The sequence below is a fragment of the Dermochelys coriacea genome, chromosome 7 (assembly GCF_009764565.3).
Source record: "Dermochelys coriacea isolate rDerCor1 chromosome 7, rDerCor1.pri.v4, whole genome shotgun sequence".
Taxonomy (NCBI): domain Eukaryota; kingdom Metazoa; phylum Chordata; order Testudines; family Dermochelyidae; genus Dermochelys; species Dermochelys coriacea.
This window is the reverse complement of record NC_050074.1, coordinates 59090193-59115218: the sequence shown is the minus strand read 5'-3', so window position 1 is coordinate 59115218 and position 25026 is coordinate 59090193. Positions and strand designations below refer to the sequence as shown.

Genomic DNA, 25026 nt, shown 5'->3' with positions numbered 1-25026 from the left:
AAAAACAGAGTGAGGACCCAAGGTATCTGGCCTATGATGTGCAATGGGAGACTATAACTGAGGCTTCAGCATCCTTCCATTAATCGGGATGCTTCCTGCAATGCCTTTGCTCACTGAGGTAAGTGCTCCATTAAAGAACAGAGACCTATGAAGTGCTGCCAAGCCTTCGTCATCGTCTCTTCCCACAGAGGAGTGATCTCGGCTATCTTCACTTCCTTCTCTCCATCTCCTGGCTTCACAGAGAGATCTATCTTGTAGATGTCCTCCAGGGCCTGTCGCCTCTGAGAAATGAGCTGCTTCCAGGTGACTTCGACTGTTTTCAGAATCTCTTGCTGAACTAGAAACCAAAGAGTTGCCAATGAGGAATGACCTTCTGTTTGAGAATGTGAAGTCAGCAGCGTAGGAGCCAAAAGTGCCTCTCTGTTATACTGGTGCCAATCTGAAGTGACTCTATTGAAGCCACTGGAGTTACTCTAGATTATCACCATTTTGTGCACTATCTAAAAAGGCCTCTTAGCTTCACTACCGACTCCCTTGTGGAAAAACTCCCTTTCTTCCTCCATATCCAACCCCCAAAATATCAGTGGGAGTAACAGCTGATCTGATCATGCATTGCTCTGGATAAGCACCTGATCAGCTGTCTGTGGACACTTAACATTTGAAATATAAGGCTGAAAGCATGTATAGGACATTTTTTAATCCTTGAGACAGCGTCAATAGAAATCCTGTTAGGATGTGAGCCACACATCAGGGACTGTAAAACTGTTGTGGCCATTGTGACTGGATATTCTACACGGAGATGCAGAACTATTTTGCTGACTACTCTGGAAACCAGACCAATTGGATCACAGCAGGAGTATAAAACATTGAGCATCTCTCTAAGGCAAAGTAGAACTCAGGGGAGGGTTAAATAGTTCAGCTGGGAAAAATCCTAGAAATAGCCGGCTCTAAAGGGAAGTCAGGCTAGGATTTATGTTTGTGGTTATCTAAAAATAACAGGATACCTAAAAAGGGTGTGTGGGGGGGGGTATAATTTTGGACAATAACCTCTGATGTGAGTGCTCTGTGGAGAGCAGAGATAGTTTACACCGCCTTAAAGAGAAGCTGAAGTAAGTGAGCTAAAATAACCCCTTGTGAAATTTCCTGATATTTAACAAGTATTAGACCAAGGTAGTAATTGCCGAGTGTCCTGCTCTCCCAGTTGGCTGGGCTGCCAGACTGCAGGTGCCACAAATGCTGTCACTTTGCAGGAACAACAGCAACTGACAGCGGGAGGCTCAGAAATGCCAATTTTAATTAACAGCTTCATTTCCTAGCACAGGCCCTTTCCCGCCCCTGTGCTGGGAGAGGGGCAACTCGCCGTGGGAGGCTCTGGGGGCTGCTGTGCTGGGCAGAGTGAGAGTGGCAGGTCTCTCAGAACAGGGAGCCTTTTAAAGTAAAGTAAATTGCACTGAAAAGCTGGTTCAAATCCATAGTTCAGCGCAGTAGCCCACGGAGTCAAGTCACCCCTCTCCCAGCACCGGGGTGGGGGGAAGGAGCTGCGCTGGGAAATGAAGCTTTTAATTAAAATTGGTATATCTGAGCCTCCCGCTGTCAGCTGCCGTTGTACCTGAAAAATGAAAGCATTTGTGGCACCACCAATCCTCACAGGGGCGTGTGTACTATAGAAGGCTTACTCTACTCATTTCACAGATGGGGAAACTGAGGCACTGTGAGACTGCCCAGCATCACAGCAGATCTCAGGATCAGAACTGGAACTAGGACTGTGGAGATACTAGCTTCTACTATCATTCTCTGACCACCACATCACAGCTCCCTCTGTCCTCTGAGGTAGCTGTTACACAACAAAATATCATCTTATTTCCATTGTTGTATGCAGTATTGCTGTAGCTGTGCTGGTCCCAAGGTATTAGAGAGACGCCTTGTCTTTCCTATTTCCAAGCATCATCAAAGTTGCTTGAAAGGTCCCTTTAGACCCACTCCTTGTCGTGCTCCTCTGGGGACAGTGAATTCCTTGGGTCATACATTACCATCGCCTGCAATAGCGTGACTGTCCCCTCTTCCCTTCTCCTCTTCACTTGGGGCCAGGAAAATTTGGTGATAGGAAGCCAATGTTGGTTTTGCATCCACTCCAAACCCTTCTGGATAGCTGGAGCAAACAGAACAACAGGCAGCATGAGAAACCCAGACACCTTCAGCATCCCATCAACGCGAAGAAAATGAACACTGCACACTCCAGGGATTTCCACCTAACCTCTTATGTTTTATTTACTCAAAAGCCAATATTCCCCACCCTCTATACCTACAATAATCAGAGCCCAGAGCATTTTTCATTTGTAGTTCTTAAAGTACTTTACAAAGGAGGTCAGTAACATTAGTCTCATTTTACAGATGGGGAAACTGAGGCACAAAGAGGCACAATGATTGGACCAACATCACCTAGCATGCCAATGGCTAAGCTGGGAATAGAGCCCAGATCTCCAAAGTCCCAGTCCAGTGCTCTACCCATTCGACCACATTGCCTCCCCTCCTGTACTTAAGGTAGGAGGCAAAATCACTACAGAACCACAATTGGGCTTCTGGTGACTGATAATGGCCCAATAGTGTTTGCCGCCATCACACTGATAGCTCTCTCTTGTGAGCTATATACCCCTTTCCCCCACCCTTCATCTGTCCTGTCTATTTAGACTGTCAGCTCTTTGCAGCAGGGACTGTCTACTGCTCTGTGTCTGTACAGCAGTTAGCATAACGGGTTCCTGCTCTTGGTTGATCCATAGCGAAGACCTAGTAAACGTGGCTGACAATAGTAATGATGGTGCTACCACCAAAAGTGTTGAGATCGTAACAAACAAGCCTTTGGGTTCAAAAAAGGACTAGATAAGTCCATGGAGGATAGGTCCATCAATGGCTATTAGCCAGGATGGGCAGGGATGGTGTCCCTAGCTTCTGTTTGCCAGAAGCTGGGAATGGGCAACAGGGGATGGATCACTTGATGGTTACCTGTTCTGTTCATTCCCTCTGGGGTACCTGGCATTGGCCACCGTTGGAAGACCGTATACTGGGCTAGATGGACCTTTGGTTTGACCCAGTATGACCGTTCTTATCTTCTTAAACTTTTTTTGGAGTGAGTTTACCATAGTATGGAGTAGCAGGAGGCAGGAAATTCAGAGGTAAAGTGACAGTTAAAAGAAATCCAACCACGGTAAGGTAAGAAATGGACAGCATATGAACAACCTTAACTCTGCCCTGTAGTGATGCCATAAACAGAATAATGGGGAAAAAAAATCTGATCTGTGTCTAAAAATCAGTTTAATTTAATGTGGGTCCACAAACACTACAATGCCCTAATCATTGTGGTATGTTATTGGATGGTGTCACTACAGGGCAGAGTTAAGTCTGTTATGGTACTGTGACAAAGTTCCTCCTCTACCTTGGTTGGTCTTGCGCTTATTGGCGGATTTGCTCACCTTGGAGCTTCATGGCAGCCCTCAGCTTGGCCGTTTTTCTGAATCCACAGTCCAGGTCGACTCCTCCTGTGTCTGACCAGGAGTTGGGAGGTTTGGGTGGGAGGTTTGGGGGGAACCGGGGCCCTCCATCTACTCCGGGTTCCAGCCCAGGGCCCTGTGGAATGCAGCTGTCTAGAATGCCTCCTGGAACAGCTGTGGGGCACTACAACTCCCTGGGCTACTTCTCCATGGCCTCCTCCCAACACCTTCTTTATCCTCACCATAGGATCTTCCTCCTGGTATCTGATAATGCTTGTACACCTCAGTCCTCAAACAGTCCGCGTTCTCACTCTCAGCTCCTAGTGCCTTTTGCTTCCAGCTCCTCACACGCACACCACAAACTGAAGTGAGCTCCTTTTTAAAACCCAGGTGCCCTGATTAGCCTGCCTTAATTGATTCTAGCAGCTTCTTGATTGGCTGCAGGTGTTCTAATCAGCTTGTCTGTCTTAATTGTCTCCAGAAGGTTCCTGATTATTCTGGAACCTTCCCTGTTACCTTACCCAGGGAAAAGGGACCTACTTAGCCCGGGGCTAATATATCTGCCTTCTATTACTCTCCTGTAGTCATCTGGCCTGACCCTGTCACAGTACCTTATGTGGGCATTTCTTACACTTAAAAGTAATCCAAAGATGCGAAGGTAACAGTAACCCCAAATTTCCTGGGTTTGTCGTGCCTGGTTTTAGGATAATTGCAGTGTTGTTATAATGTTTTTTACCTTTACATTACTGCTACATACTCTCAACCTTAACTCCATTTTAACAGTTTTTGTCTAGGAATTATTAAATTGGAATAAGAACAAAAACAGATCTGAAAAAGCCATGTGGAAAAGTGGCCCACCTCAAATGTTCTATTGTTTCGCTGGATTGAGTTTAGCTAGGATACATTAAATGGATTCCTAAACCTCTACAGAGCACAGAAAGTAACTAGATCTAGCATCATTCTGATGAATAAAGAAATGTCAAGCACTTGCTTCTTTTGCCAAAAAGACTAAGGTTACTTTGCAACTAAAGTTAGTAAAAATTCCTTGGGTATATCACCTGTGAGAAAAGTCAACATGCTGGGGGGGGCGAGGGAGGGATCGTAGCACTGCTGAAGTCATCAGCAAAACTCCCTTTGATTTCAACAGAGTCAGGACTTCATCCCCGGTGTCCAAGAAGCAATAATAATAGCAATGAACTCAGAGATGCTTCAAAAGACTCATGCATTGGCTTTCTTTGCTTTAAATCTAGCAGCACAGGAACGGCCATGCAGGAGCAGAATGGTCCATCTGAGTCCTCAGTCTCAAAAATTAACCAGTAACAGATGCTCCCAGAGAACGGCCACCTAAATGCACATATAATGCATCTGAACAACAGTATTATATCACGGGGAGAAACGATTTCCAGACTCCCATCTGGTGAGGAGCTGGTAGGTCAATCCCAATAAAAACAACCTAAACTCATGTAACTGCAGCTGTTTTTCTCATCAACAGAGGCCGATTGTAATCTGACTATTGCTGGGAATGCACAACAGATGCATAAAAATGCTCATAAAAATCCAATTCACAGTAGCAGTTAAAGAATCTGTTATACAGTCTACAAGGTAGTCCCTGTTTGCCTTCAGGAGCTTTCACCGATTCCTCAACTATCTAATCCTGTTTTGCCTACTAAACAATTTGCTTCAATATTATCCTGCAGCAGTGAGCAACTCATATTCACAGTATGTTGGGGGCAGGGAGTATTTCTTTTCATCTGGCTTTTGGTGTGGTGTCTTTAAATTCTATCCACACCTCCTGAGGCCCCCTTCTGTGTGCAGAATTCTTGAGGATGTAACCACTGCAGTATTCTGCTTTTCTGCAGTTCACAAGAAGCACCATGATCTAATGGTCAGAGCGAGGGATGAGTCAGGACAACGACTCACTGTATGACCTGGAGCAAATCACTTTACATCTCTGTGCAGATTCCTCACCTGTCACATGGAGTGGCAATGCATCCTCTCCACTGTAAATGTGTTTTGAGATGCTCAGGGGTAGGGTGTTGTAGTAGTGCCTAGCTTTACAGTGTACAGAAATTAAAGAGGAGCCCTGTTTAGTTTCTCTGTTATTCCTAGAATTCCTTCTTTTTGTTCTACGGGGACAGACACAGCCTTGCCTGTCTCCTTTACAGAGATCATACTCAGTAATGATTCCCATCCCCCCTCCCCACCCCCACCTTCATTTTTGCTTTCTTGAGAATTTCATGTAGCAGCAGAAAACTCCAGAATCCAAGCACAAGACATAATAATCTGGAACAAACAAAGCCATTTGGATGAAATAGGAACCAGCCATGACCTTTTCCAGATACAAGTGACATCTACACATGCTCTTTTGTGTTGTTGTTGTCGTCAACAGAAGGTTCAGAAATGATCTGCTCACTCGTTTTTCATTTGCACATTTCTCTCTGCTAGCTATGAGCCTATCCTGATCACCTCTGAAGTGGCCTCGAATCTGAATGCTGCAGCTGGCCCCTACGCATATTCCCCTACAAAGCTGTTCATTAGCTTATAGTGAAAGTTGCTACCCACGTTACAAAAGACGACGTGCTGTTACCAGAAACACCCAAACAGTGAACACTGCGGAAATCACACACAACGATTACACCAACAATGCCTACTGCTAGTTTTCTGCACACCAGAGAAAAATCCTCACAGATCAGTTCCCAATGAACCTGATCTGCCCTGCAACAAAACATTCTCTGACAACTTCAAAACGCGCACCAACACTGGTCAGCCACCCCATAACCTTCTCACACACAGTCTGATCCTGCACCCATTGAAACCAATGACAAGACTCCCATTGAATTCAATGGGTGCAGGACCATGCCCACAAAAAAAAAAACATCCCTAGGTTTGGAGGGATATTTGAAGTCTAGAGACATACTTGCAGACTGGGCCCAGGTCTAGTCTCTGCAATTGCATGTTCTGGCCTCAGCTGGAAGGGGCTGTGCCAATACACCATAGGAAAGCTTATTCTTGTGAGATATCTAGACCAAGTTCTGAGCCATCAGAGTTTTTAGATGGGACAGATAAAATTCAGATCAGTTGGGTGTTTTTCTGGAGGTTTACCCAATCACTTTTCAAAATAACAAATGGAAGTCAAGAGTTCCATTGCTAATACCTGATGCTTCTCATTATACATAGTACTGTATATATTTTTAGACAACACCTTAGCAATATAACTGGTAGAAGTTGTTCCATCGAATTGTGTTTTGTTTGTTTTGTTTTTAAAGGAAAACAGTTTTTTGACTACACAGAATTTTTCACAAAAACATGCCATTTTCAACTGAACACTTTCAGGTTCTCGTAAAAATACTGACATTTTTACATTTTTTTTTGTCTTGTTGAAACTGAAATTAAGAAATGTGTTTTATGTTTTTGTCAAAAACTTTAATGAGGGAAAAACCCCCATGTTCCCATGCAACTCTTAATGGGAGCAAATCAGTAAGGAACTGTGGGCCCATGCAAGCAATTACACATGTAGCACTAGACTATTAGATTGGGTCAGTGATTTGTTAGGATGTAGTACATCCTAAATCCCAGATCCTGCAAGGCACTGAGTGCTCTCAACTTCCACAGTTCAGAGCATTTGGCACCATGATCTTGAAAGAGCATGTGAAATCTTTCCTATTCTGTGTGCACCGTCCACTGCAATAAACATCAGGAGAGAAAGTTAATCAGAAGTCACACCGAGTGCAGTGCATGTACCTCCCAGAGCTCAGCTGACACAGACAGTGCATAAGGCAGATGGTGAAACTAATATTTGAGTTGTAAGTTGCAAAGATGATGTCCCATTGCTCCTGCAGGGTGTGGAGGGTGTTCAGGAGACTCAGTTGTTCAGGCAGTGATTGCTGCGGCCTGGACAGACAATACAGGATGGCTCGGTTTAAACTGCTGTACAGGGTGCTGATGACAGTTTCCTTTTGGGAAAAGGTGTTCTCCATAACCTGTTAAAACACAGCAAAGCATGATCTGGCACATGGCTGGTACAAGACCCTCTTCCCCTCCACTTCACCTTTCCCACTTGGGCTTCTGTACGCTCATTCCACCATGATGTCCCCTATGATCTATGGGACAAAACCATTCCACCACTGAAGTCCCTAGAGTTACAACAGGGATAAATCTGGCCCTGTTAAAGAGAGGAAGCCTTTAAACATTGACACATTAATTGTCTCCCAAGGTGACTATTTGTCTTTGTGGGGGGGGAAGGAAGGTGTTGAATAGTGGAATTTTCAAAAGCACCTAAGTGACTCAGGAGCAAAATTCCCAGGGTCCTTCAGCGGGACTTGTGCTCCTCAGGCACTCCTGAAAATTGCATCCACTATTCATTGATTCATAGGCAACAATCAGAGGTGAATCAAAGTGTGTCTAAGCTGTTGCAGGTAACAACTCGTCCCAGCTCCCTTGGCACATAAGTTACCCCAGTGCAGATGTTCTCAGTGATAGGCTCAGACCCAGTTACCACCATGTAACTTACTCTCCCATGCACATTAATTCTCGTTTAGTTTGAGGACCAAGTTCAGCCTGGTTCTTACACAGATGCGCAGTGAGGCAGGGGGCACAGGATCCTTTCCCCTTGAGCAGCCCACATAACATCCAGGCAGGCTTGCAGCCCCGGCACTCTGAGGAAACACAGTTCCCTCCTTATTCCTCTGGATCTTGAAGCAGCCCACAAGGCACAGGTAGGAGGCCGTTTCCTGATGCACCAGTGGCGTTAACCCAAAGGGCATGCCAATTTCATCCACCTGCTCCATCCTATTATTATATATTTGTTGCTGCTATTTTGGCACTGTGCAAGAGACAGAAATACATACAGTCTGTTCTAGTTTGCCAAAACTTTCCACTGCAGAGCAACAGTAACTAGCTGTGTCATACAAAGTGCAACTTCAAAGCACCTTAACCTTTTGTGTGCATGGCTGAGGATTTCCTGACTGAACAGCGTACAAGGAGAGCTGGGGAGCGAGGGATCAGTGTCAAAGATAAAACAAGGATCTCAAGGAAGAGAAGTGAAATCCCAGCTGAAATAGGATCAACGAATCCTCAAGCTGTCTTGGGGTAGATTTTCCGAAGCCATCAGCACCCACAGTGAGGGCCAGATTGCCAATAGAAGCTTAGCTTGTCAGGTACTGAGCACTTTGGAAAAATCTGTGGTTAAATAGCAGCTAGGCTCTTTGGAAATCTGGCTGAGCCCTGGAAAATCTTGCCCATATTGGCTGGATTTTAAATGCCAAGTATGATGCATAAATAATTTTTTTTAAGTCCACTCCTGGTCCATTCCTTATATTTTCAAAAAAGAGACACGGACAAGTATTGGTTTACCATTGACTCTTCTTTACTTGTAACACACAGTCTTAGAAAGTTAACAATAAAATGTTTGTGCCCAACAATTTTGTGTTTCCTCATTTATCAAACTTTATTGGTCTTCAGTGCAGGGAATGGCAGAGGGTAGGGGCAGATTGCCACACCTGAGCCATTCTTTTCAGATGACAAATCTGAAGAACTGTCCCAGATTGAGGTGTCAATAGAGGTGGGTTTAGAACAAACTGATTAAACAACAATATGTCCCCAGGACCAAATGGGATTCACCCACAAGTTCTGAAGGAACTCAGATATGAAATTGCAGAACTACTAACTGTGGTTGTAACCTGTCACTTTAATCAGCTTCTGTACCAAATGACTGGAAGGTAGCTAATGTGACACCAATTTTTAAAAAGGGCTTCAGAGGTGATCCTGGCAATTATAGGCAGGGAAGCCTGACTTTTGGACCAGACAAATTGGTTGAACTCTAGTGAAGAACAAAATGATCAGACACATAGATAAACACGATACATCAGGGAAGAGTCAACACAGCTTTTGTAAAGGGAAGTCATGGCTCACCAATCTATTAGCTTATTTGAGCATGTCGACAAGCAGGTGGACAAGGGTATACTTGGACTTTCTGAAAGCCTTTGACAAGGTCCCTCACCAAAGGCTCTTCAGCAAAGTAAACAGTCATGGGATAAGAGGGAAGGTCCTCTCCTGGATCAGTAACCAGTTCAAAGATAGGAACAAAGAATAGGAATAAATGGCCAGTTTTCACAATGGAGAAGGGTAAATAGTGCAAGGCCCCAAGGAGCTATATTGGGACCTGTGCTGTTCAACATATTCAGAAATGATCTGCAAATGGGGTAAACGGTGAGGTGGCAAAATCTGCATATGATACAAAATTACTCATGATAGTTAAGTCCAAAGTTGACTGTGAGGCGTTCCAAAGGGATTTCACAAAACTGGGTGACCGGGAAACAAAATGGCAGATGAAATTCAATGTTGATAATGCAAAGTAATGCACACTGGAAAAAAAAACAATCCAAATTACACACACAAAATGATGAGGGCTAAATTAGCTGTTATTGTGTGGATGTTTTCAGAAGGCTATCCGCAATGTACAGTGACAGTCAAAAAAAGGTTTCAGAGTAGCAGCTGTGTTAGTCTGTATTCGCAAAAAGAAAAGGAGTACTTGTGGCACCTTATAGACTAATAAATTTATTTGAGAATAAATATTGAATGAGCTGATGAAGTGAGCTGTAGCTCACGAAAGCTTATGCTCTAATAAATTTGTTAGTCTCTAAGGTGCCACAAGTACTCCTTTTCTTTTAGTCAAAAAAAGCTAACAGAAATGTCAGGAACCATTCAGAAAGAGATAGACAAAACAGAAAATATCATAATACTGCTATATAAATCCACAGTATACCTACACCTTGAATACTGTGTGCAGTTCTGGTTGTCCTATTTAAAAAAAGGTATATTAGAGTTGGAAACGGTGCAAAGAAGGGCAACCAAAATGATGAGGGGTATGGAACAGCTTCCATATGAGGAGTGATTAAAAAGACGGGGACTGGTCAGCTTAGAAAAGAGAGAAGGAAGGCAGGAAGATGATAGCGGTCTACACATATCACAAATGGGGTGGAGAAAGTAAATAGGAAGGGGTCATTTACTCCTTCTCATAAAGCAAGAATTAGGGGTCACCTGATGAAATTAATAGGCAGCAGGTTTAAAAACAAAAAGAAGTCCTTCTTCACACAACACCCAGTCAACCTGTTGGACTTGTTGCCAGTAGATGTTGTGAAGGCCAAAAGTATAACTGGTTTCAAAAAAAGCACTAGATAAGTTCATGGAGGATGGATCCATCAATGGCTATTAGCCAAGATGGTCAAGGACACAATCTCATGCTCTGGGTGTCCTTATGCCTCTGACTGCCAGATGCTGGGACTGGATGACAGGGGATGGATCACTAGAAGTTGCCTCTTCCGTTCATTCCCTCAGAAGCATCTGGTACCAGCAACTGTTGGAAGACAAGATACTGCCCTAGATGGACCTTTGGTCTGATTCAATATGGCCGTTCTTAGGTTCTTTATATCTCAGGGGCTGAAATCAACAGGGCAGCTGCCTTTTGCCCCTTGGAGGTCATCAGGGATGTGCTTGGTAGGTCCCAACTGCAGCAGAGCAGTAGGAGATGGTCCAGTGGTTAGGGTGTTAGCCTAGTACTCAGGAGAGACAGATTTAATTCCTGGCTCTGCCACAGACTTGCTCTGTGACCTTAGACAAGTCACTTAAGGTATATCCACACTAGGAGCTGGAGGTGTAACTTCAGGCTTGAGCAGGTATCCTCACACTAGCTCTGATCAAGCTACTGCATTAAAAATAGAGCACAGCTGTAGCAACAGGAAGGGCTCACTTCCCTAAGTGTGTGCCCAGTGTCTCAGCCAGGAATATCGGTGGGGGACTAGCCCCGGACATGGCCACACTCTATTTTAGCACACTAGCTCAATCAGAGCTAGTGCGGGTATGTCTCCTTGAGCTGGGAGTCACATCCCCAGCTCCAAGTGCAGACATACCATCTGTCTCTCCATGCCTTGGTTCCATCTGTACGATGGGGATAAAAGCATTGTCCTGTTATGGACCAGGACATAGGCTGTCTTGCCTAGTGGTCAGAGCAGGAGTCAGGCCTAGGGGGCAGAGCAGGGATCCAGAGTGAGGAACAAAGCCAAGGGTCAGCGCCAGAGTCAGCTGCCAGAGTCAGGGGCCAAGCCAGAGTCAGAATCAATAACTGAAGCTAAGGGTCAGAGCCAAAGTCAGATACCAAGTGCCAGAGCCAAGGGTCAAGCCAAAGTCAGGGTCTGAAGTTGGAGGCCAGTGTTGGAGCCAGGACTGGTCACTGATGATTGAAGGTGAGGAATAAGAGCAGGAACTCGAGGAGAGGGAAGGATCAAGCATGAAGCAGGAACACAGTGGGAACAGGAGCAGAGCAAGAGGCAGGCACAAGCAGGGTCCAATGCAGTCACAACAGGAAACCGTCTTGTTGCTCAGACAAACTTCCTGTGCCTCCTCCTGCCTTAAATAGCGTAGTTGGACCAATCGATGGAGCCAGGAGATTCTCCAATCAGAGCTCCAGTGGGGGGTGCCTTGGCTGGGGCTATAGTGCAACTAGCTTTTCAGCCCAGCAGGTTTCAGTAGGCATTGAGCAGAGGCCAGGATGCAGCAGCTGTCTCGGGGGGTCTTAGGCCTCTGTTCAAGACCCAGGATGTTGCATCTCCCACCTCACATTAGAGAGGATGAGCTGCTCAGATACTAGAGTAAGGGAAGCCAGATAATTATTGAAGATAGATTCACATGTTGTACAGCTCTGAAGTTCTTAGGCTGCAAGCTCTTTCCGGCAGTGACTGTGTGTCTATACAGCAGCTAGTGCTGTGGGACCCTGGTCCATATCTGGAGCTCTGTGGTGGCACAACAACACAAATGATCATAATAAAAAGGGGACCATTCTTTGGTTGTTTTTTTTTAAATTGCTCAGTGATGAAGGGTTGGATTTTTGTAAAGATATTGTGAAACCTGAAAAAGTGAGATGGTGCGTTACTCAGGGTAGGAGCTGTGGTTATCCAGGTGTGTCTGCACCATGGGACTCTGATCCTAGACTGAGGCCAGTGCAATACAAGCAATGATGATGAGAAGTCAGTGGATCATGCCCTTTGTGTTGTGAACTCCCAGATCTCAGAGTTAGCATGACATAAGAATCATCAAAATGCATCAACGGCAGCAGAAGGAACCCCGGTGTCCCACTTACCACCATGATCTGCTCGGTAACAAAGAGCAGGATTTGCTTAGGGTCTGCAGCAAACATTCCACTGTAAAGCTTCTCCACCAGCTTCTGAGTGAAATAGGAAACGTTCACCACCGACATAGGCACAGTCACTTCCGCCCCACCATGAGGGTCACTGCCGCCTGCAGGGAATACAACAGGGGGGCAGTGTTGTCACATGCTGGAGCATAAGCTATGCTACCATCGTGCTGTCCCATCTCAGGCGGGGATCTTGGGGGACTCAGACAGGAGACCCCCAAGAACAATGCAGGTGCTGCAGCAATGAATGTTATTGGCTCAGTAGTGGCATAATTCCATTGGCCAATTTGGAATCCATCCCACAGTGGACTGCTCCCCACTACCACGCCAAGACACAAGAGGGACAGCTAGTAAGTCACCCATTCCACTTCCTGAAGTGCTTTAGGTTTTTCTTAAAGGTTTCCCACTGAAGTAGTGCCCAGCTGCAAGCCCACTCAGGTCTCATCTGAGATCACAGTCACAGCTATTATGCCTGTAGGCAGGTAATAGCACAGCCAGCTAAGTCCTGTTTTGGTTGCAGTAGATTCCATGCTTCAGCTCCATTCTCACTAAGTCTGCTTTAATAACAACAGCAACCCCTAGAGCTTTTCAAAGGAGGGCCAGAATCATTACTCTCATTTTAGAGATGGGGAAATCAAGGCACAGAGTCAACCACCAGGCCAGTAGCCAAAGCAGGAATAGAACCCAGGTCTCTTGGGTCCTAGCCAGGGGCTCTGTCCATTAGACCAAACTGCCTCCCCTATGGAGTCTCTCTTTGCTCTCAGTGCCACATTTTTAATCTTTCTTATATCAGGGGACACTAGGTGGAGAAGCTTGCCGGTCACATGGCAGGATCACAGTACTTTCAATGCACTTGCTCTTGGGAGCATTCAAATGCCCCATGCAGCCTACAATGCTAAGATACCAGACCGATATTTCAGCTGGTGTTTCTAAATCTCTTAAGAGAACACAGTCAGATACCCCAACCTAAAAACTATCTAGCTGAAGATCTGAAGCTCATCACTCACCTCTCGGTCTGGAGGAGCCAGTTTTCCCACCCCCTTGGCTGATGATGTGGAAGATATCCATAGTAGAACGCAGGACTTCTGTCTGGAAATGTCTATTCTGCTCGCTGGTTGAGTTTTCTGCAGAAGCCTGCACAACCACAGCACGAAACCATCAGCACAGTGATAAAACAACAAAGGCACAAACGCTGACAACCTCACTCAGCCTTTACTCATGCAAAGTCCACTGACATCCATGGAGATATGACAATAGACACAGCTGAGGATCCGCCTCAACTAAGTAATGATTGCAGGGTATGAATCAATATATCCAGGGTGGTTTGGGTTGAGGTTAAGGGCCCACTATAACCTGGGATGGTTCAGGACCAGGTTTTGGCCCAGTATAATCTCAGATAGTTTTAGTGCAGGGTATAGGCCCAGGATAATGTGGGATGGCTTGGGTGCAAGCCCAAAACAACATGGGATGATTTGGGTTCAGGGATGTAAGGTTTGGTAGGACTTGAACCCAGTCCCACAGGGCTACCACCTAACAAACATCCCCACACTGCAACAGCCATAACCCAGCCACATCCTGTGTACCACAATCCACAAAGATTTGATCCCAGGGGAACGTTCTGCCTCAAGGGATCTGACGACAATGGTTTTAGCAATCCTTGATTGGTTCTTGGTCCCTATATCAGCCCATGGGGCCTAGCAGGAAGGGACCAGGCAACAACACAGATCCCTAGCTAGCTGCTGCGACCACCCTGTTTCTCTGTTACTGAACTCCTGGTATCGACCTTGGTGCTGATTTGGATTCATGCTCCTTATTGACCTCTGGAATCCCAACACAGACCCCAATACCTGCTATTGAGCCTTGGCCTGATTCCTGGCTCTGACCCTTGGCTTACCTCCTGAATCTGAATCCAACTCCAGATTGACTCTCACCTTGACTCTTGACCCTGATACTGGCTCTGACTCCGGCTTCAGTTCCAGGATCCCAAGCTCCTGTCACTAGTCCTGCCTGCCTTCACCCAGGAGCCTGACAGGGGTATAATTCCAGATGTCTTTGGTCCAAATGCCAGTTTCTGATCTCCTGGAGCACCCCTCTTAGGGAGGTGGGAACTGGTATAGAGAAAACAAGGGCAGTAGCCAACCCTTAACCTCATTCTACAACCAAACCTTCACGGAGGCTCTGATAAAGCTTGATGCATTTCTGCCATGCCCTTTGCACTCCTGAGACTAAAGGGATCCCAGCGCCATGAGAAAGGTCATCCTCACAGAAAGCAGCAGCAGGACTCCCAGCGACCTCCCAAGAGAACCAGTTCTCTGGAGATTTTTACAGCCCTTTTGGCAGGCTCAGGAGATTTGGATAGCCTGGAGAAGCGTTCCTACTTTTGACAGCTTCTCTGGACTGAGCCCCAACTACTTTTTAAGCCTTCAGAGATTTCCCCCTCACTCGTCTCTTCTGAGTGGATCGGATTCACAGAAAATGGAAGCCACAATCAAGAACTGAGGTTCAGTTCTACTTGTCTTAAAACCAGTGACTGGCCTGAACCAAAACCCCAGATCTAGACACACCTGCACTTGGGCTATTCAAAATCTAAACCTGGATACTAAATTTGCAACTACTCCCTTCTTTATAGTGGGTCGATCCAAGAACCTCTGCTTTGGAGTGTTTGCAACCTAAGTCCAGACTCAACTGGTGCAGCAGCCATCCATCCATCTGTGCTTAGAAGGGGGTTTATTTTTTTTTGTCCATTGAAAATAAATGATTTTTTAAGTAAATCAGCACACAAGACAGCCCCATATGGGATCTCATGGCATTAACAGAATCCATGGGCTGCCTTAGAATGACATGTACACATTATAAACAGACAGGGAAAGACTTTTTACTGGCTAAAATCTAACTCCAGCATAATACATTTCTCCAATGCAAGTTACTATTGCTGCTGTGTACAAGTAGCATCCTGCCTTGGGTTATATGAATGCATGCAGCACAGGGGAATCTCTTCCCTACAGGGCAGTTAGGCTTTCAATTCTAGCTGGTTATCCTGAATAACATAACTGGAGGTGCCCATATCCCAGCAGTGTGGTCTGGCCTCAGGCCCTCTTGATCACATGGTGCTTGCTAGGAGGAACTGCAAACAGCCCCTTCTCGGAGTAGAGCTGCTCAGAAATTTTTTTTGTCAAAACAGGTTTTTTTTTTTTTTTTTTTTTTATAAAAATCATGTTTTTGTCTGAATCTAAGTGGTTTGAAAAACATGCTGATTTCAATGAATTCTCACTGAAAAAGGAACAAAGCATTTTGATAATGTCAAAGTGGAAGATTCTGACATTTTTCAGAACAGAACATTTTGATTTTGTCGTGTCAAAACCAGCCTTCCAAGTCAAATTTGTTATTTTAATTTATTCTTTTTAAGTTCACAAAGGTCAAACCTGGAACAAAACGTTTCCATTGACCCGAAACAAACTTTTCTAAAAATTTTGTTTTGTGGGAAATTTCAACATATTTTTTTGTTCTGTTTCAGAAAAGGAAAAGTTTTGGAAATTGTGGAATATCCCGCAAAATAAAAAAATCTGGTACCCGCCCAGCTCTATCCTGGAGAACCTGAAAGGAGCAGGTGGGGTGCAGACCCTTCTGAGTCATCCCTTCCCTACATGACTGCAGGATGCCTCCTTTGTCATCCCCCCTCCCCGATTCCCAATGAAGAGTAGCGAAGGCGGGAGTCTACGGCGATGAGACCTCAAGAAGTAGCTCGAACGGGTGCCCCTGTTTGTGCGCCGGGATGCTGGACAGACTCTCCATCAGCAGGATGCGCAGGAAATCCCACACTTGCTTCTTGGCAGGATGCTGGGGCAGTGGGGCGGCCGGGGGGTCGGGACAGCTGTTTGCTTCAGCAGCAGCTGGACTGTTGAGGGGTAACAGGCCTTCAAAGCCTCCCTGAGTAAAGATAGCAGAGACAATGGAACTCAGGGGAGCTTATTTTACCAGCATTGCTTTCTCCCCACAACTGAGCACAGCTGCTACAGAGAGCAAAGGGGAGGCCATGCAATATGGCCATAAAAACTAAGAGCCAGGACTCCTGGATTCTATACCTGCCTGTGTCACACTGAGTATGCCTACCCAGCAGCTGAGCGGATGCTTCCCAGCATGGGCAGATGTACGTGCATTAGCTCCGCTCAAGCAAGTGCCCCAAAAACAGCAGTGCAGCTGCAATGGCATGGGCGCAACTTGGGCTAGCTGTCTGAAAGCGTATCCAGGAGGTTGGGCAGGACTGTTCTCAGATGGCCAGCCCGAGCTGCCACAACTACGCTGATACTTTTAGCCGATCTAGTGCGCGTCTTCTACCTGTGCTGGGAATGACACCTCCAATCTGCTGCGTAGACATACCCACAATCATTCTGACCATGGACACGTCATTTCACTTCTCAGTGCCTCAGTTTCCTCAGCTATCAAATGGGGCTAATATTAACACCAAGAAGGGTTTAGTGATGCCTAATACACATACCAGTGCACCAAGGGTGCCAAATAACAATATTAGCAGCAAAGCTGAAGGATGCACTGAGATGAAAGGGACCGCAGTATGTGTGAAGCATTGTTAACCCCCTCCGCCGACTTGTTTTAAAATCAGGAATGGGGGAAATCAGCTAGCAGCTGAGTGGGGTTTGGTGAGTGCAGTGGGGCTGGGGTGGCTCCTGGGGTAGGGAAGCAAGGGAGAAGCAATGTCCCCGGCGGGCGAGGGCGAGTGCTGGCTGAGGGAAATTAGTGCTACATACTCTGGTGAAGGGGTCACACTCAGAAGGGTAGCTCTTTAGTAGGGAGGATGGCAGAGCACAGGGATGGCCCCAGCCCCACAAGGAGCGTTGGGATTAAAGAGTTTGGCTGCATCACACCTGGAGCCGAGCCACCCATTAGTTATCACTGACCAGTGATCCAGGCCATAGCTAAGAGGAAGGAGACAGGGAAGGGTGAAGACACCCAGCAGAGAACACTGGATTCAATACATTGGCCCCTACATTTAGGTTCCGCAAAGGCTGACAGCTTGAGGGGTACGGACCATGGGATAGATCCCACAGCTCTGACTGGGTACGACTCACTTCAACATCCGGGGGGCTCGGTTGGGCTACCAGGGCAAAGGTGTCAGCGTCTAGCTCCATCACAGCCATCCAAGCTGGTTCACGCTTACCTGGGGCGCCCCCGCATGGAAGACGACAGTGGCTAAGGTTTGCAGGAAGTCTGAGCAGCACCACACTGGGTCCTGGGGGTAGCTGTGGTAGATGAGGCACAGGAACTGCATGACTTTCCCAGGATAGGCCACCTCCCAGGAGCCCTCTGTACCTGCAAAGGGCTGAACACCGACAGGTGCGTCTCGTCAGGGCAGGGTTTCACTTGTACGCGTGCTGAGCTAGCACACCTTGCCTTGTTCTTCTCAGCAGTCCCGGAAGATTTGAGTAGCCTCGGCTTGGCCAGAGCTGGAGAAGTCACGAACAGATTGCTCCAAGAGCCACAGGGAGCAACTGCTTAGATCCACACGTTCTTCTCCTGAGCCTGAACACAGCTCTAACAACAAAGCTGTGGCTTTCTCCACTGAGAATGGGCAGGGGTTGTGGCCCAGAAGCACACTGGGAGGGGCCAGGATCCAGTCCCGAATGCTCAGATCCTGCCGTAAGTGCAGACAGGGTCTCTCTGAAGCCCCCTCCTCCCAGCAACAACAACATGGCCGGGTCAGTAGCTGGCAGCCATCAGCTCCCTGCCCACCACTGTGGTGTCACCCCTAGGGGAGGGAATGGGCTGCCTCAAGCAGAACTCTCCTCCACTCCCTCTGCGGGCCTGCGCGCACACAGCCGGCTGCTCACCTTGTTCACTGTGGCCTTAACCATCTCTAGCAGCAGGACCACTGCCTCTGTGCACAGCCCAGCTTTAAGGACGTCCTCTGTTTGGTGGTTCTGCAGGAGCCACTGCAGCATGGAGTCCAGATCTGCCTGAAGGGAGGGAGAGACGTTCAAGGAGGAGGCTGCTGACAGGGGCACAGCTGCACCCTTCACTGCTTTCGGAGCAGTCTAGAGCGATGGGTGAAACCTCCAGGAGGTTCCTGTTCTTTCCACGTCCAGCCGCATCAGGCACAAGAACAGTAGAACCTCAGAGTTACTCACACTTCAGGAATGGAGGTTGTCCATAACTCTGAAATGGCCCATAACTATGAATAAGACATTACAGACTTCAGACAAGGGGAAGTTGGGGCTGCAGCTGCAGGGCTGGAGGATGGGGCTTCTGACCCTATGGGCCATCAGGGCTCCTGGAGGGGGGCTCAGGGTTTCTGCCCCATGGGAGCAACAGGGCTCAAGGGTTTAGACCTGGGGGGAATGCTGGGACTTGGGGTTTCAGCCCCGCAGCTCCATTCTGGCTTCAGGCCTGAAGGGGACACCAGTTATCAGGGCTTCAGCCCCGCAGCTCCACTCCTGGTTTCAGCCAAGGGGGAGCACCAGGGCTCGGGGCTTTAGCTATGGGGGGAGCGCTGGGGCTGAAACCGGCACTCGCCCCGTAGTTAAACCCCCGATCCCTGGCACCCCTGGGGGGCTGAAACCAAAACCAGAGCTGTGGTGTTGAAGCCCCGATCCTCAGTCGTCCCCCCCACCCCTGGCTGAAACTGAGAGCAGAACCCCCAGTGCTCCCCTCTGGTCTAAAGCCCTGAGCCTCGGTGCTCGCGAAGGTCGCAAGCCCTGAGCCCCCTGTCCACTGGGAGCCCTGACCCCCCCCCCCACACACACCCTGTGGCTGCAGCCCCAGTTCCCCAGGGGCTGCAGCGTCAAGGCAGTACAGTATTTGCTTTTGAGGGGGGGGGGTCTGCATTGCTGCCTGATTGAAGACTTCCGGGTCCACATGGTGTTCAGTTGACTGGTAAGTCTGTAACTCTGGTGTTCATATCTTTGAGGTTCTACTGTAGCTCCAACCACCACAAGCTTCCCCTAGCCTGGATGCTTGTGTTTCCTAGGGCAGACGTTGCTGGGCTGCCTCTCCCTTTGGAGCCATTACAGAGAAGCAGCTTAGGAATCCCAGGCAGCAAAGCAGGGTCACCTAGCCAAGGTGCAAACTCTCATTCACCCCCCACCCCAGCCTTTGCGGGGGCCTTACCTTGGATGCTTCTGGCGGGTCACACTGTGGGGTTCCCAGGAATAGCCCAGAGACCAGCAGGTAGATCTCAGGGAGATGAATGTGATTAATCAGACATACTTGCAGCACCGTGAGTCCGAAAACTAGGTACGGGCCGTAGTCAGGCACTGGGGGCCCACTTTTCAAATTGTCTAGAAGCAAAGGAAGAAAACATGCTTTGAATGGCTCAGTTTCCATCCTGCATCAGATGCAGTGGAGAGGGATGGCTGACTGACAATGACCAGCAGTTCTCTGGGGCCCAAACCATTCTGCCGTCCTACTGGCAACAACCCCAGCCATTAGAATTTCTCTGACATTAACAAAATAGAAAACCGCCCTCCACCCTCATTCGCATGGTGTGACGTTCTCCTTGTGCACTCCCCAATCTCGACTGGAGGAGTGAGCAGAACAGGGTCGGAGCAAATCTCAGAGGGACAAGAAGGTGGTGACTGACCAACTCACAGATGTACAGACCAGTTAGTCTGACTTCCTGCACAGACCAGACCACACAATCTCCTCACGCAGTGATTTCTGGTCTGGAATCCCCAGCCTGCAGTATGATGGAGAAGGTATCTCCCAGCCTGGCAGTAAGAGATCATCCTGCTGCTTGGACCATACATACTAAGTTCACATTGAAGTCAATGGGAGATTTGCTATTTTATGCAACTGGACTGGTAGCCCTAGCCGATTGCTTCTGCACTAGGGTCAACATAGTTTTCATGAAACTCTCCCTGGAAGAGGCTATTTTGGGAGCGAGTCTCATAGCTGGGACGTACCCATTAGGATATCCAGCCCCGTGGAGCTGTTTTCTACCCAGCGCCCGGCCACCACTCCCTCCTTGAATTTGCTCAGTAGTGTGGGATTATGGAGGAAGTGCAGCAGCAACTTGACCCCTATCACAACGGTGCTTGGGTGCAGATGGCTTTGTGTGAACATGAGGAACCAATCAGGCCCCAGCGCCAGGAACGTCTCCTCTTGAGCCCTGGGAGAAACACAGCATGAGAAGTAAACACGTTAAAGACACTGGGGAAGATTTGACCTTGGAGCGTACAACACAATGGAGAGTTTATTCTCCTAAATCACTTAGGCCCTTACTCTGAAGAGTATTTAGGTGCCTAACTCCCAGACCTTTGAGGATCTGGGCAACTGACTTAGGCCCCTAAGTCACTTAGGTTCTGGATTTCGTGCCCACAATCTGGTGCTAAGGAGATTCATTAGCTTGTTTGTCCACATAGTTTGAGCCATCTGATCCCTATCAAACCCAATTTAATTTATTCCCAGACAAACTACATCAAGATGGAGTCACAGTTAAGGTTAACATCTCCGTAATTAGAGTAAAACACAGGACAGGGATGTTGTAATTATCCCAACCCAAGTGTTATAAACCTAGGACATTCAAAATTAAGGTTTAAACTTGAAAGAAATCCCAATATGCTAACATATGCAAATGCACACTTAAGGCATCCAAGCAACTTTAACTCTGCCCCATATTGATGCAATAACTGTGTGATTAGGATTAAGATGTAGTATTTGTAATCTCAGTTAGATGAAATTGCTTTTTAAAGACACATCAGATTTTTTTTCCCCGCATAGAACAGATATGGAAACCGTGATCTCTCTGATCCCACTGTTTGGCAACTGTGGAAAAAATGTTGTCTATTTAATAGATATCACTCTAAACCTCAGATACAGTTCACTGGGGAAAAAAAAAAAACTTTGAACCCAAACCCGACACATTCTGCCTCTCTCTCATTGACTGATGACACTCATAAATGCTAACTGGATGTTGAGCACTGGTCAAACACAGAGAGAGAGGGGGAACCTCGAAGGAGCCACAGTCCCTCCTCCGCCCACTCCATCCCCAAATGGTTCTACTTACTCAGAGGACAGATGAAGTTTGTCTGAACACATTACATCTAACAGCATCTTCAGTAACTGGTTTCGGAGCCAGATTGTCTTCCCAGATGTTTGGCTTAAGGCTACAAAAATCAGAAGGAAATGAAAAGTAAAGAGGAGACAAAACGTGTTTCCAGCACTTTGATGAACAACCTTGTTTGTAGCCAATACAAATATAATTGGTTGTTAACTGGGTGGAGTGAAGTAGGTGTGAACATTTGGAAGTGGGGATCCTGTCACTGTAAGTACTAGTCATTTCTGAGTGCTGTTCCCAAAGCCCTATCATTAGGGATGTTTAAAACTAGACTGGACAAAATGCTGGGCAATGAATAATCTGTAGGGAACAATTCTAGACTGGGTGGAAGAGAAGGCTGGAATGGATGACTACAGAGGTGTTTTTACACCTCTAAACTCTGTGCATTGAAGCTCAGTCTACCAGAGTCTCCATAATGTATTCTGGTGTGTGGATGTGTTGTATCCAATAGGACCTCCGCTGGGACCACTAATAGGACGGTAAGTAACAGGAAGTCAAGGTGGCTGGCAGTCAAGTCGGACACAAATGGGGAAGACATTTAAAAGATGCATGGCTCCTTGCACTGCAATATGCACTTGCCCTAGAGAATGCCCCTTCACCCGCATGGGACTCCAGCACAATGCAAAAACTACAGCAGGCCAGCAGCAACAACCACATTCCCATGGAATCCTGGGAGGGATTTTTCACCCTTTCATTCCACTGTTTTTAACCCACAAACATTGCTCTCTGTGAAATTTCAACCAAATGGACATTTCTCTTCCTGGAGACTTGTGAAAACCAGCACTTGAGGGGCTTTTGGTGCAGTGACCAAGCTCTGCCAACCTAACTGCAGAAGAGATACCAGAGAGGGGAAAGCATAACTAAGCACGTCACCTGGCTTTAGAACAGACCTTCCCAGACATGACTATTCTCTGTCCCTTTTCTACCCAGAGTTGTTCAGAGTAGGGCCCTGACCCAGCAAAGCAATTAATTTTGGACACCTGAGTAGTTCTGCAGCATGTCCCTCGGGGGTCTGCCCTTCCTGCCCTCCTCTCCCCCGCCCTCTCTGAGCACAGCCCTGCTGCATTTAGGACCTGCTCCAGGGATGAGGGGCAGCATCCATCAGCATTCATTCACCAAAGGGATTTCCTTACCTTCTCCTGGCAGATCAGAGATCCCATACGGACATATCTGACTTTCATCCACAGATGAGGGCTTTAAAGTATAAACAAGGAACAATCCAATCCTTTCAGAGAAAGAGGAAATCATTTTTGGTTAGCAGCATTTCCGACTATCACTATTGTACTGTGAGTCTCATGATAGTTGTTGCCTTTCTTAAAGCCTCAGCTCCTGGAGATTATGTGAGAATCTCAGCTTTCATTAATAGAGTACGTTTCTAGCCCTTATGGAGAAAAGCTTGAAAATATGACCCCCAATGACTCAAAAATAGAAGGCAAATAAAAATGATCCCCCCTTTTAAAAAAACCTCATGATTTTAAAACCCAGTTTTGTGATTTTGGGGGCCTGACTCATGATTTTTGAACCACTGGATTTGGTAATATTGGGAAAGCAATGCTGCTTGTGCCAGGTGTCCATATCCCCTTGGGAGCTCCCCTCAGAGTGTTTCTGAGTGACACCTCACTGGCTTCCAGGCATGCAACACCCTACATGGAATCTCTAGCAGCCCAGCAGGAAACTGCTGTGGCAACCCCTTTTCACTTGTGAAATGCTTGAATACCATTTTCCAGTTCTCATCATAAATGGATGAACGTTACACATGCACACAGCAAGTGAGTGATGTGCATTCATCTGACTCTGGGAGTGGTGTTCCCTATAGACCAAAATACAAGAACACTCCAGACATTACAATGTACTATAGCATTCCCCCAGGTTCGGGCCAGTACAGGTCCCCTGTTTTTTAATGATGCTCGGGGCCTGCTGCACAAGCTGCTTTCCTGGAGGCTGAGGGACAGGGGCTGTCTTTATTTGCTCACACTGCACAGCACCATGCATATTGTCAGATCCAAGCAATTAAATTAACAATAAATAAAACTTAGTAAGTTGCAGCCACCCTCATCTTTAATAAAGAAAGAGGCTGCCAATGGAGGCTGCATGTCCCAGCATGCAATGCTGCATCTGGACGAGAGTGATTTCATTAAAATCAAGATGGAGCTTTGAATGTTGGCCTGTGTCATCTCGGTGGCCTGCACTCCTGTGCATGAGGGTTGTGGACAGCACTGGATGGGTCTCAGCTGGTCTAAAGGGCAGAGACTGACCAGTCTGGGCATGAGCTATCAAATACTGCAGTATTGTGTCTCAAGCAGCTCTTTCCTCAGACAGCAATCAAGGGTTGGAATCCTCTTCTCCAGAAGGTCCCGGCAAAGGCAGTCTCCATGAGATTCAAGAATAAAATGGCCAGTTGGACATCATCTGAGCAACGGGATCAGACACCCATCAGCCTCGGTAATCTTACCTACCTTGAGTAGTTCCTTACGCTTTGGGTCATCCCACTGAGGTCAAGGGGATACCTGTGCTATATTCACTGTAAGGGTCCCAACTTGGCTGGGGACGATTCTCACTCACTTGAACAGGGCTGAATTAAATGTTGAATTGGCTGTCAGTAGAGTTTTCCCCTACGATTCCTTGGAAGGGATCTACAGGGATTCTGTCTTTGTCCAGAGCACCAAGCAGGGCTGGATGTGGCGAGTGTAATCACACAATAGGATTCCTATGCTTGAAGGGGGACTGCTCACTTGTGAGCTGAGAAAATACTGCAGGGTTGGAGTTACCTAAGAATGTCTTTGGTGTTGAAATTGCCCTGCAGCAGAGAGGAGAAGATGGTACAGATAGTGGTGACTCGTGAGCAGCTGATCTCGATGTCGTTGAGGAGGAAAACCAGTTTGGGCACCATTTGCATCTGGTAGGCGACTTTGGCGTTCCGACATCCATCTCTGCGTCAAAGCAAGAGGAACATTAAAAGCCTTTACTGGAAAGAGCCAATTCTGCCGAGTTTCTGCTAAAAGGGTTCTGCATTCACTCTTTGTACCACAGACTTCTGACGTTGCCTTGGCAACCAATCAAAACTCCGGCAGACAAATTGAATATGTGTCGGAGATGGCGATCTGAAGCCTTCTCAGTGTGTTCCTTCCCCCCCCGCCCCGCCTTTCCCCGGAAACGTCCGCCTTTCAGCGAGTTCAAACAAAACAAAGTTATTGACTTGGAAAGCCCTGAATTGGTGGAAATAAATGCTGTTCTTGTAAAACTCAGCAAGAGACATCAGACGGGATCGTGCCTGGCTTTTCAGTGCC

At 47.1% G+C, this 25026-nt stretch overlaps 1 protein-coding gene across 6 annotated transcripts in view; it reads right to left on the bottom strand.

Annotated features, from left to right (window-relative positions):
- WDFY4 (WDFY family member 4) overlaps nt 1-25026 on the bottom strand; it is a 254443-nt gene that overhangs the window by 115987 nt on the left and 113430 nt on the right. For 4 of the 6 annotated variants that reach the window (XM_038410907.2, XM_043518469.1, XM_043518470.1 and 1 more), the window contains exons 27-39: nt 24508-24669; nt 22873-22964; nt 21689-21788; nt 20586-20791; nt 19792-19961; nt 18516-18641; nt 17846-18007; nt 16402-16599; nt 13680-13806; nt 12619-12776; nt 7227-7465; nt 2031-2149; nt 146-337 (exon numbers count right to left, since the gene is read on the bottom strand). In XM_038410907.2, coding sequence (XP_038266835.1) covers nt 146-337; nt 2031-2149; nt 7227-7465; nt 12619-12776; nt 13680-13806; nt 16402-16599; nt 17846-18007; nt 18516-18641; nt 19792-19961; nt 20586-20791; nt 21689-21788; nt 22873-22964; nt 24508-24669 — 2051 coding nt within the window. Of the gene's footprint in view, nt 1-145; nt 338-2030; nt 2150-7226; nt 7466-12618; nt 12777-13679; nt 13807-16401; nt 16600-17845; nt 18008-18515; nt 18642-19791; nt 19962-20585; nt 20792-21684; nt 21789-22872; nt 22965-24507; nt 24670-25026 lie in introns of those variants that run through there. The other 2 variants (XM_043518472.1, XM_043518473.1) reach the window with 2 other exon arrangements.